The 13,967-nt window shown below is 45.4% G+C and overlaps 1 protein-coding gene across 1 annotated transcript in view; it reads left to right on the top strand.

The window, feature by feature from the left end:
• The first annotated feature begins 225 nt into the window (after positions 1–225).
• The window catches only part of klhl38a (kelch-like family member 38a), a 31,144-nt gene continuing 17,402 nt past the window's right edge, over positions 226–13,967 (top strand). Inside the window, exons 1-3 of the mRNA XM_065020072.1 lie at positions 226–420; positions 543–674; positions 7,835–8,001. Of these exons, the coding sequence (XP_064876144.1) occupies positions 226–420; positions 543–674; positions 7,835–8,001 (494 nt within the window). The remainder of the gene's footprint in view (positions 421–542; positions 675–7,834; positions 8,002–13,967) is intronic.

Raw genomic sequence — 13,967 nt, 5'->3', positions numbered from 1 at the left:
GGTCAGAGTGTGACAATCCCGGTGTCGCCTCTTCACTGTTGACGTTGAGACGGGTGTTTTGCGGGTACTATTTTCAAAAACAAGGACATTTCTAAGTGACCCCAAACGTTTGAACAGTAGTATATACAGCTGGCTGTAGTTATAAGTCTGTTTGTGTCGGGACATTTGATGAGGCAGATTTAACAGATTTGTTGGGAGAAATATAGCCTGGTCGTGCCGTGCATCATGGGAGTCAGGGTCAACCCTGTGTCTAAAGAATTGGGGGTCAGGGTCAACCCTGTGTCTAAGGTATTGGGGGTCAGGGTCAACCCTGTGTCTAAGGTATTGGGGGTCAGGGTCAACCCTGTGTCTAAGGTATTGGGGGTCAGGGTCAACCCTGTGTCTAAGGTATTGGGGGTCAGGGTCAACCCTGTGTCTAAGGTATTGGGGGTCAGGGTCAATCCTGTGTCTCAGGTATTGGGGGTCAGGGTCAACCCTGGTCATTGGGGGTCAGGGTCCCTGTGTCTAAGGTATTGGGGGTCAGGGTCAACCCTGTGTCTAAGGTATTGGGGGTCAGGGTCAACCCTGTGTCTGAGGTATTGGGGGTCAGGGTCAACCCTGTGTCTAATGTATTGGGGGTCAGGTTCAACCCTGTGTCTAAGGTATTGGGGGTCAGGGTCAACCCTGTGTCTAAGGTATTGGGGGTCAAGGTCAACCCTGTGTCTAATTTAGATATATAGGGTATTATCGTTCATCTATAGATCTATAGGGTATTTCTGTTGATTCTCCTATCGTTCATCTATAGATCTATAGGGTATTTCTGTTGATTCTCCTATCGTTCATCTATAGATCTATAGGGTATTTCTGTTGATTCTCCTATCGTTCATCTATAGATCTATAGGGTATTTCTGTTGATTCTCCTATCGTTCATCTATAGATCTATAGGGTATTTCTGTTGATTCTCCTATCGCTCATCTATAGATCTATAGGGTATTTCTGTTGATTCTCCTATCGTTCATCTATAGATCTATAGGGTATTTCTGTTGATTCTCCTATCGTTCATCTATAGATCTATAGGGTATTTCTGTTGATTCTCCTATCGTTCATCTATAGATCTATAGGGTATTTCTGTTGATTCTCCTATCGTTCATCTATAGATCTATAGGGTATTTCTGTTGATTCTCCTATCGTTCATCTATAGATCTGTTGATTCTCCTATTGTTCATCTATAGATCTGTTATTTTTGAGTTCATCTATAGCTCTATAGGGTATTTCTGTTGATTCTCCTATCTGTTGTTCATCTATAGAGGGTATTTCTGTTGATTCTCCTATCGTTCATCATTTCTATAGATCTATAGGGTATTTCTGTTGATTCTCCTATCGTTCATCTATAGATCTATAGGGTATTTCTGTTGATTCTCCTATCGTTCATCTATAGATCTATAGGGTATTTCTGTTGATTCTCCTATCGTTCATCTATAGATCTATAGGGTATTTCTGTTGATTCTCCTATCGTTCATCTATAGATCTATAGGGTATTTCTGTTGATTCTCCTATCGTTCATCTATAGATCTATAGGGTATTTCTGTTGATTCCTCTATCGTTCATCTATAGGATATTTCTGTTGATTCTCCTATCGTTCATCTATAGATCTATAGGGTATTTCTGTTGATTCTCCTATCGTTCATCTATAGATCTATAGGGTATTTCTGTTGATTCTCCTATCGTTCATCTATAGATCTATAGGGTATTTCTGTTATAGGGTATTTATCGTTGATTCTCCTATCGTTCATCTATAGATCTATAGGGTATTTCTGTTGATTCTCCTATCGTTTCATCTATAGATCTATAGGGTATTTCTATGTTGATTTTCTATCGTTCATCTATAGATCTATAGGGTATTTATGTTGATTCTCCTATCGTTCATCTATAGATCTATAGGGTATTTCTGTTGATTCTCCTATCGTTCATCTATAGATCTATAGGGTATTTCTGTTGATTCTCCTATCGTTCATCTATAGCTCTATAGGGTATTTTTGTTGATTTCACATATCCTTTACTAACGCCCAGGACCTGCCGTTCATTGGGATTAAATAAAAAAAACACAACTATGGCATCCAACTTTCCATAGTGAATACTATTTACGTAGCTACAGTACAACCCACTCCACTTCCAATATTAACATTTGTGAGCGATCCATAAAAAGGTGTTTATGTTACAATCAGATTTAGGCTTCACAAAGTCTGGGGAATACCATGTTGTGACAGACGTCACTCCTCGTGAGCCATGGCAGCTATTTAATAATACATAATAATGATTAAAGTTTCCAAATATACCAGACAGGGTGGCCCAGTGATCCCGGACAAATCACACGAATAGCTGGCTCTGGTGATTAGCTGACTTAGTGCTGACACTAGCCCTAGGAAATGCTCTCGTCTACACACCACAGCTAGACAATCGTCAAGGGCAAACCCCTGAGGGAGGTAGTGGGGGACACAGAGAGAGAGGAGTGGGGAGAGAGAGAGAGGAGTGGGGAAGAGAGGGAGAGGGGTTGGGGAGAGAGAGAGAGAGGAGTGGGGAGTAAGCAAGAGAGGAGTGGGGAAGAAGAGAGAGAGGGGTGGGGGAGAGAGAGAGGGATTTCTGTTGGGGGGAGAGGGGATGGGGGAGAGAGAGAGAGGGGATGGGGGGAGAGAGAGAGAGAGGGATGGGGAAGAGAGAGAGAGAGGGATGGGGGGAAGAGAGAGGGTGGGGGGGAAGAGAGAGGGGTGGGGAGAGAGAGAGAGAGAGAGAGAGGGGTGGGGGATAGAGAGAGGGGTGGGGGAGAGAGATTTCTGTTGAGCTCTATAGGGTATTTCTGGTGGGTGGGGAGATCTAGAGAGAAGGGGTGGGGAGAGAGAGGGGTGGGGGAGGGAGAGAGGGGGTGGGGAGAGAGAGAGATTTCTGTTGGGGGTGGGATTAAAGAGAGAGAGAGGGGTGGGGAGAGAGAGAGAGGGGGTGGGGAGAGAGAGAGAGGAGGGGGTGGGGAGAGAGAGGGGTGGGGAGAGAGAGGAGTGGGGGAGAGGGAGTGAGTTAGAGAGAGGGGTGGGGGAGAGAGAGAGAGAGAGGAGTGAGTTAGAGAGAGGGGGTGGGGGGGAGAGAGAGAGAGGGGTGGGGGAGTTAGAGAGAGAGAGAGGAGGGGGAGTTAGAGAGAGAGGGGTGGGGGACTTAGAGAGAGAGGGGTGGGGGGGAGTTAGAGAGAGAGAGGGGTGGGGACTTAGAGAGAGAGGGGTGGGGGAGTTAGAGAGAGTGAGGGGTGGGGGAGTTAGAGAGAGAGAGGGGTGGGGGAGTTGGGAGAGAGAGAGAGGGGTGGGGGACTTAGAGAGAGAGAGGGGTGGGGGAGTTAGAGAGAGAGAGGGGTGGGGGACTTAGAGAGAGAGAGGGGTGGGGGAGTTAGAGAGAGTGAGGGTGGGGAGTTAGAGAGAGAGAGGGGTAGAGAGAGAGAGGGGGGGGAGAGAGAGAGAGAGGGGGTGGGGGAGTTAGAGAGAGAGGGGTGGGGGAAAGAGAGAGGGAGTTAGAGAGAGAGGGGTGGGGAGTTAGAGAGAGGGGTGGGGGAGTTAGAGAGAGAGGGGTGGGGGAGTTAGACAGAGAGGGTGGGGGGAGAGAGGGAGAGGGGTGGGGGAGAGAGAGAAAAACAACTGGTTCATGTAACAGCTCTGATGAAGTTAGCCAGTGATGTGGAGATGTGGCCAATTGCTACATGGATCCATTTGGATGATTTAGGAGGCAGAATGGAAATAGAAAGCTGCCTGCCTTCCTGGCCTCAGCCCGGGACTCAGTGTGTGTCCTAGCAGGGAGTCAGCAGCAACATGGACAGTTGTGGTGGTTGTTGGTTTAATTATGGGAATGTTTTTTAAGAATGCTCTGTTGAGCCAATGGAAAACTAAGAGGAAACTGGTCAGATGTCTGACCAGAGCCTTAGGACCCTGGTCAGAATTAGTGAGTTAGGACCCTGGTCAGAAGTAGTGAGTTAAGACCCTGGTTAGAAGTAGTGAGTTAGGACCCTGGTCAGAAGTAGTGAGTTAGGACCCTGGTCAGAAGTAGTGAGTTAGGACCCTGGTCAGAAGTAGTGAGTTAGGACCCTGGTCAGAAGTAGTGAGTTAGGACCCTGGTCAGAAGTAGTGAGTTAGGACCCTGGTCAGAAGTAGTGAGTTAGGACCCTGGTCAGAAGTAGTGAGTTAGGACCCTGGTTAGAAGTAGTGAGTTAGGACCCTGGTTAGAAGTAGTGAGTTAGGACCCTGGTTAGAGGTACCCTGGTCAGAGGACATTCAGAGACTTGTCCTAAAGCCACTCCTACATTGTCTTGGCTGTGTGCTTAGGCTTCTTCTCCTGTTGGAAGGTGAACCTTCCTGAGGTCCTGAGTACTCTGGAGCAAATTTTCATCAACGATCTCTCTGTATTTTGCTCCGTTCATCTTTCTTCCGATCCTGGCTAGTCTCCCAGTACCTGCGGATGAAAGCATACCATCATCATGATGTTGCCACCACCATGCTTCACCATAAGGATGGTGCAAGGGTTCCTCCTGACGTGATGCTGCCACCACCATGCTTCACCATAAGGATGGTGCCAGGGTTCCTCCTGACGTGACGCTTGGCATTGAGGCTAAAGAGTTCAATCTTGGTTTCATCAGACTAGAGACTTGTTTCTCATGGTCTGAGAGTCTTTAGGTGCCTTTTGGCAAACTCTAAACGAGCTGTCATGTGCCTTTTAGTGGGGAGTGGCTTCCGTCTGGCCGCACTACCATAAAGGCCTGATTGGTGGAGTGCTGTAGAGATGGTTGTCCTTCTGGAAGGTTCTCCCATCTCCACAGAGGAACTCTGGACGTCTGTCAGAGTGACCATCGGGTTCTTGGTCACCTCCCTGACCAAGGCCATTCTCCCAGATTGTTCAGTTTGGCCAGGCAGCCAGCTCTAGGAAGAGTCTAGGTGGTTCCAAACTTCTTCCATTTAAGAATGATGGAGGCCACTGTATTCTTGGGGACCTTCAATGCTGCGTAAGTGTTTTGGTTCCCTTCACCAGATCTGTGCCTCGACACAATTCTGTCTCGGAGCTCTACGGACATTTCCTTCGACCTCATGGCTTGGTTTATTCTCTGACATGCACTGTCAACTGTGGGACCTGTCAACTGTGGGACCTTATATAGACATGTGCCTTTCCAAATCATGTCCAATCAATTGAATTTACTACTGGTGGACCCCAAACAAGTTGTAGAAACATCTCAAAGATGATCAATGGAAACAGGATGCAGCAGAGCTCAATGTTGAGTCTCATAGCAAAGGTCTGAATACTTATGTAAATAAGGTTTTCCTGTTTTACATCTTTTGCAAATTTGCTAACATTTCTAAAAATCTGTTTTCGACATTGTCATTATGGTTGTAACGTAACAAAATGTGTAAAAAGTCAAGGGGTCTGAATACTTTCCGAATGCACTGTATCAGGCAGGGTCTGTAAGATCCCTAGGTCTAGAAGTGTATTTCAAACACAGATTCAAATGACCAGGGAGGTTTTCCAATGCCTTGCATCAAAACGTATTTAGTCTGGGCAAAAATGCAATTAAAAACAGACATTGAATATCCCTTTGAGCATGGTGAAGTTATTAATTACACTTTGGATGGTGTATGAGTACACCCAGTCACTACAAAGATACAGGCGTCCTTCCTAACTCAGTTACCGGAGAGGAAGGAAACCGCTCAGGGGTTTCACCATGAGGCCAATGAGACAACTGAGGATGGATCAACAACATTGTAGTTACTCCACAATATTAAACTAAATGACAGAGTGAAAAGAGGGAAACCTGTACAGAATAAAAAAATATTCCAAAACATGCATCTTGTTTGCAACAAGGCACTAAAGTCATACTGCAAAATATATAGCAAAAATATGTACTTTATGTCCTGAATACAAAGCACTGTGTTTGGGGAAAATCCAACACATCACATCACCGATTACCACTCTTCATATTTTCAAGCATGGTGGCTGCTTCATGTTATGGATATTCTTGTCGTCGACAAGGACTAGGGAATTGTTTAGGATTTAAAAAAATAAACGGAATAGAGATAAGCACAAAATCCTAGAGGAACACCTGGTTCAATCTGCTTTCCAACAGACCCTGGGAGATGAATTCACCTTTCAGCAGGACAATAAACCCTGCTTCAATCTGCTATCCAACAGACCCTGGGAGATGAATTCACCTTTCAGCAGGACAATAACCTAAAACACAAGGACAAACAAACATTGGAGTTGCTTACCAAGAAGACAGTGAATGTTCCTGAGTGGTTACAGTTGACTTAAATCTGCTTGAAAATCTGTGTCAAAACTTGGAAATGAATGTCGAGCAATGGTCAACAACCAACTTGATAGAGCTTGAATATTGTACAAATATAGTACAATCCAGGTGTGCAAATCTCTTAGAGACTCACCCTGAAAGACTCACAGCTGTAATCACTCTTAGAGACTAACCCAGAAAGACTCACAGCTGTAATCACTCTTAGAGACTCACCCAGAAAGACTCACAGCTGTAATCACTCTTAGAGACTTACCCAGAAAGACTCACAGCTGTAATCACTCTTAGAGACTTACCCAGAAAGACTCACAGCTGTAATCGCTCTTAGAGACTTACCCAGGAAGACTCACAGCTGTAATCACTCTTAGAGACTTACCCAGAAAGACTCACAGCTGTAATCACTCTTAGAGACTAACCCAGAAAGACTCACATCTCTTAGAGACTTACCCAGACAGACTCACAGCTCTTAGAGACTTACCCAGAAAGACTCACAGTTCTTAGAGACTTACCCAGAAAGACACACAGCTGTAATCACTCTTAGAGACTTACCCAGAAAGACTCACAGCTCTTAGAGACTTACCCAGAAAGACTCACAGTTCTTAGAGACTTACCCAGAAAGACTCACAGCTCTTAGAGACTTACCCAGAAAGACTCACATCTCTTAGAGACTTACCCAGAAAGACTCACAGCTGTAATCACTCTTAGAGACTTACCCAGAAAGACTCACAGCTGTAATCACTCTTAGAGACTTACCCAGAAAGACTCACATCTCTTAGAGACTTACCCAGAAAGACTCACAGTTCTTAGAGACTTACCCAGAAAGACTCACATCTCTTAGAGACTTACCCAGAAAGACTCACATCTCTTAGAGACTTACCCAGAAAGACTCACAGCTCTTAGAGACTTACCCAGAAAGACTCACATCTCTTAGAGACTTACCCTGAAAGACTCACAGCTGTAATCACTGTCAAAGGTGATTCTACAAAGTATAGACTCGGGTTGGTGTGAATACCTATGTAAATAAGATATTTCTGTATTTCATTTTCAATCAATCTGCCAACATTTTCTAAAAACTTTATTTTATCATTATGGGGTGTTTATGTTTGTACATAGATGGGTGAGAGAAAACATCAATTTAATCTATTTTGAATTCAGGCTGTAACACAAACTGTGGATTGGATCCAGGGGTCTGAAGACTTCCTGAAGACACTGTACAGAATGAACTCTTAATGTTTCTATTCATTATTTACATTTATTCATTGTGTGATCTCACTTATATTGAACAAAAAATGACCCCAACTCTGGTAAAATGCTCATACAACCAGTCAAAATAGTTATTCTCTCTCCCCCACTCCCTCTCCCCCTCCCACCTCTCCCCATTTCCCCTCTCCCCTTATCCCCCCCCTTCCCATTCCCCCTCTCCCCCTCCCCATTTCCCCTTCCCACCTCTCCCCCTCTCCCCTTATTCCCCTCCCCCTCTCCCCTTATTCCCCCCCCTCTCCCCCCAACAGAATGGCTCCCTGTGAGTCCCTGAAGACCCTCCAGGGGTTCCCGTTTAGAGACCCAGAGCTGTCTTCCCTCCTGCTGGCCCAGCTGAACAGGCTGAGACAGGAGAGGATCCTAACAGACGTGCTGCTCTGTTCAGACAACACAGAGATCCCCTGCCATAGGAACGTACTGGTGTCCTCCAGCCGATACTTCAGGTCAGATACAATACAGTACAAACTCATTGATTCATTATACAGAGAGCAGAAGACAACCCGAATACAGAACCTTACCTAGCACAACTACAGAACCTCACCTAACATGACCACAGAACCTCACCTAGCACAACACAAATACAGAACCTCACCAAACACATAATGACTACAGAACCTCACCTAATACAACTACAGAACCTTACCTAGCACGACTACAGAACCTCACCAAACACATAATGACTACAGAACCTCACCTAATACAACTACAGAACCTTACCTAGCACGACTACAGAACCTCACCTAACACAACCCGTATACAGAACCTCACCTAGCACAACCCGACTACAGAACCTCACCTAGCACAACCCGACTACAGAACCTCACCTAGCACAACCTGACTACAGAACCTCACCTAGCACAACGACTACAGAACCTCACCTAGCATGACTACAGAACCTTACCTAATACAACTACAGAACCTCACCTAGCATGACTACAGAACCTTACCTAGCACAACCCGACTACAGAACCTCACCTAGCACAACGACTACAGAACCTCACCTAGCACAACCCGACTACAGAACCTTACCTATAGCACAACCCGACTACAGAACCTCACCTAGCACAACGACTACAGAACCTCACCTAATACAACTACAGAACCTTACCTAGCACAACACAACTACAGAACCTCACCTAGCACAACCCGACTACAGAACCTCACCTAGCACAACCCGACTACAGAACCTCACCTAGCACAACCCGACTACAGAACCTTACCTATAGCACAACCCGACTACAGAACCTCACCTAGCACAACCCGACTACAGAACCTCACCTAGCACAACGACTACAGAACCTCACCTAGCATGACTACAGAACCTCACCTAATACAACTACAGAACCTTACCTAGCACAACACAACTACAGAACCTCACCTAGCACAACACGACTACAGAACCTCACCTAGCACAACACGACTACAGAACCTCACCTAACACGACTACAGAACCTCACCTAACATGACTACAGAACCTCACCTAGCACAACACGACTACAGAACCTCACCTAACATGACTACAGAACCTCACCTAGCACAACACGACTACAGAACCTCACCAAACACATAACGACTACAGATCCTCACCTAAAACAATTACATAACCTTACCCAGCACAACACAACTACAGAACCTCACCTAGCACAACACGACTACAGAACCTCACCTAACACAACTACAGAACCTCACCTAACATGACTACAGAACCTCACCTAGCACAACACGACTACAGAACCTCACCTAACATGACTACAGAACCTCACCTAGCACAACCCGACTACAGAACCTCACCTAGCACAACCCGACTACAGAACCTCACCTAGCACAACGACTACAGAACCTCACCTAGCATGACTACAGAACCTCACCTAATACAACTACAGAACCTTACCTAGCACAACACAACTACAGAACCTCACCTAGCACAACACGACTACAGAACCTCACCTAGCACAACACGACTACAGAACCTCACCTAACACAACTACAGAACCTCACCTAACATGACTACAGAACCTCACCTAGCACAACACGACTACAGAACCTCACCTAACATGACTACAGAACCTCACCTAGCACAACACGACTACAGAACCTCACCAAACACATAACGACTACAGATCCTCACCTAAAACAATTACATAACCTTACCCAGCACAACACAACTACAGAACCTCACCTAGCACAACACGACTACAGAACCTCACCTAACACAACTACAGAACCTCACCTAACATGACTACAGAACCTCACCTAGCACAACACGACTACAGAACCTCACCTAACATGACTACAGAACCTCACCTAGCACAACCCGACTACAGAACCTCACCTAGCACAACGACTACAGAACCTCACCTAGCATGACTACAGAACCTCACCTAATACAACTACAGAACCTTACCTAGCACAACACAACTACAGAACCTCACCTAGCACAACACAACTACAGAACCTCACCTAGCACAACACGACTACAGAACCTCACCTAACACAACTACAGAACCTCACCTAGCACAACACGACTACAGAACCTCACCTAACATGACTACAGAACCTCACCTAGCACAACACGACTACAGAACCTCACCAAACACATAACGACTACAGATCCTCACCTAAAACAATTACATAACCTTACCCAGCACAACACAACTACAGAACCTCACCAAACACAACGACTACAGAACCTCATCTAGCAAAACCCGACTATAGAACCTTACCTAACACAAGACGACTACAGAATCTCACCTAACACAAGACGACTACAAAACCTCACCTAGCACAGCACGACTACAGACCCTCACCAAACACAACACGGCTACAGAACCTCACCAAACACAACTACAGAACCTCACCAAACACAACTACAGAACCTCACCAAACACAAGACGACTACAGAACCTCACCAAACACATAACGACTACAGATCCTCACCTAAAACAATTACATAACCTTACCCAGCACAACACAACTACAGAACCTCACCAAACACAACGACTACAGAACCTCATCTAGCAAAACCCGACTATAGAACCTTACCTAGCACAACACGACTACAGAACCTCACCTAGCACAACCCGACTACAGAACCTCACCTAGCACAACGACTACAGAACCTCACCTAGCATGACTACAGAACCTCACCTAATACAACTACAGAACCTTACCTAGCACAACACAACTACAGAACCTCACCTAGCACAACACGACTACAGAACCTCACCTAGCACAACACAACTACAGAACCTCACCTAACACGACTACAGAACCTCACCTAACATGACTACAGAACCTCACCTAGCACAACACGACTACAGAACCTCACCTAACATGACTACAGAACCTCACCTAGCACAACACGACTACAGAACCTCACCAAACACATAACGACTACAGATCCTCACCTAAAACAATTACATAACCTTACCCAGCACAACACAACTACAGAACCTCACCTAGCACAACACGACTACAGAACCTCACCTAACACAACTACAGAACCTCACCTAACATGACTACAGAACCTCACCTAGCACAACACGACTACAGAACCTCACCTAACATGACTACAGAACCTCACCTAGCACAACCCGACTACAGAACCTCACCTAGCACAACCCGACTACAGAACCTCACCTAGCACAACCCGACTACAGAACCTTACCTAGCACAACCCGACTACAGAACCTCACCTAGCACAACCCGACTACAGAACCTCACCTAGCACAACGACTACAGAACCTCACTTAGCATGACTACAGAACCTCACCTAATACAACTACAGAACCTTACCTAGCACAACACAACTACAGAACCTCACCTAGCACAACACGACTACAGAACCTCACCTAGCACAACACGACTACAGAACCTCACCTAACACAACTACAGAACCTCACCTAGCACAACACGACTACAGAACCTCACCTAACATGACTACAGAACCTCACCTAGCACAACACGACTACAGAACCTCACCAAACACATAACGACTACAGATCCTCACCTAAAACAATTACATAACCTTACCCAGCACAACACAACTACAGAACCTCACCAAACACAACGACTACAGAACCTCATCTAGCAAACCCGACTATAGAACCTTACCTAACACAAGACGACTACAGAATCTCACCTAACACAAGACGACTACAAAACCTCACCTAGCACAGCACGACTACAGACCCTCACCAAACACAACACGGCTACAGAACCTCACCAAACACAACTACAGAACCTCACCAAACACAACTACAGAACCTCACCAAACACAAGACGACTACAGAACCTCACCAAACACATAACGACTACAGATCCTCACCTAAAACAATTACATAACCTTACCCAGCACAACACAACTACAGAACCTCACCAAACACAACGACTACAGAACCTCATCTAGCAAAACCCGACTATAGAACCTTACCTAGCACAACACGACTACAAAACCTCACCTAGCACAACACGACTACAGAACCTCACCTAGCACAACACGACTACAGAACCTCACCAAACACAACTACAGAACCTCACCAAACACAAGACGACTACAGAACCTCACCTAACACAAGACGACTACAGAACCTCACCTAACATAACACAACTACAGAACCGCACATAACGACTACAGAACCTCACCTAGCACAACACGACTACAGAACCTCACCTAACACAAGACGACTACAGAACCTCACCTAACACAACTACAGAACCGCACATAACGACTACAGAACCTCACCTAGCACAACACGACTACAGAACCTCACCTAACACAAGACGACTACAGAACCTCACCTAACATAACACAACTACAGAACCGCACATAACGACTACAGAACCTCACCTAGCACAACATGACTACAGAACCTAACACAACACAACCTCACCTAGAACAAGACAACATTATACAGAGACTACCACATTTTCGTTAATACACCAGGCTGGGAGCAGAGCAGGTGTTTTGAAAAGTGGGTATACTGTAGGAGGGTACAGTACAATGTACATGAGGTGCACGCGTGTACCGATAGGACTCATGAGGTGTGAGTTGTTTGTAGAAACCAGACTGTGGTTATATGTAGAAACCAGACTGTGGTTATATGTACAGTGGCTTGCGAAAGTGTTCACCCCCTTGGCATTTTTCCTATTTTGTTGCCTTACAACCTGGAATTAACATTTATTTTGGGGGGTTTGTATCATTTGATTTACACAACATGCCAACCACTTTGAAGATGCAAAATGTGTTTTTATTGTGAAACATACAATAAATAATAAAAGATCAAATAAAAACTTGAGCGTTCATAACTATTCACCCCCCAATGTCAATAGTTTGTAGAGTCACCCTTTTGCAGCAATTACAGCTGCAAGTCTCTTGGGGTATGTCTCTATAAGCTTGGCACATCTAGCCACTGGGATTTTTGACCATTCTTCAAGGCAAAACTGCTCCAGCTCCTTCAAGTTGGATAGGTTCCGTTGATGTACAGCAATCTTTAAGTCATACCACAGATTCTCAATTGGATTGAGGTCTGGGCTTTAACTAGGCCATTCCAAGAAGAAGACTGAAACAGGTTTCCCTCAAGAAATTCCCTGTATTTAGCGCCATCCATCATTCCTTCAATTCTGACCAGTTTCCCAGTCCCTGCCGATGAAAAACATCCCCACCGCATGATGCTGCCACCACCATGCTTCAATGTGGGGATGGTATTCTCGGGGTGATGAGAGGTGTTGGGTTTGTGCCAGACATAATTTTCCTTGATGGCCAAAAAGCTAAATTTTAGTCTCATCCAACCAGAGTACCTTCTTCCATATGTTTGGGGAGTCTCCCACATGCCTTTTGGTGAACACCAAACGTGTTTGCTTTTCTTCTTTAAGCAATGGCTTTTTTTCTGGCCACTCTTCCGTAAAGCCCAACTCTGTGGAGTGTACGGCTTAAAGTGGTCCTATGGACAGATACTCCAATCTCTGCTGTGGAGCTTTGCAGCTCCTTCAGGGTTATCTTTGGTCTCTTTGTTGCCTCTCTGATTAATGCCCTCTTTGCCTGGTTTGTGAATTTTGGTGGGCGGCCCTCTCTTGGCAGGTATGTTGTGGTGCCATATTCTTTCAATTTTTTTAATAATGGATTTAATGGTGCTCCCTGGGATGTTCAAAGTTTCTGATATTTTTCTATAACCCAACCCTCATCAGTACTTCTCCACAATTTTGTCCCTGACCTGTTTGGAGAGCTCCTTGGTCTTCATGGTGCCGCTTGCTTGGTGGTTCCCCTTGCTTAGTGGTGCTGCAGACTCTGGGGCCTTTCAGAACAGGTGTATATATACTGAGATCATGTGACAGATCATGTGACACTTAGATTGCACACAGGTGGACTTTATTTAACTAATTATGTGACTTCTGAAGGTAATTGGAAGCA

Source organism: Oncorhynchus nerka, linkage group LG7 (genome assembly GCF_034236695.1).
Source record: "Oncorhynchus nerka isolate Pitt River linkage group LG7, Oner_Uvic_2.0, whole genome shotgun sequence".
In the NCBI taxonomy this organism is placed as follows: domain Eukaryota; kingdom Metazoa; phylum Chordata; class Actinopteri; order Salmoniformes; family Salmonidae; genus Oncorhynchus; species Oncorhynchus nerka.
Note: the sequence above shows the minus strand (reverse complement) of the source record. Positions and strands in the feature narration are given on the sequence as shown.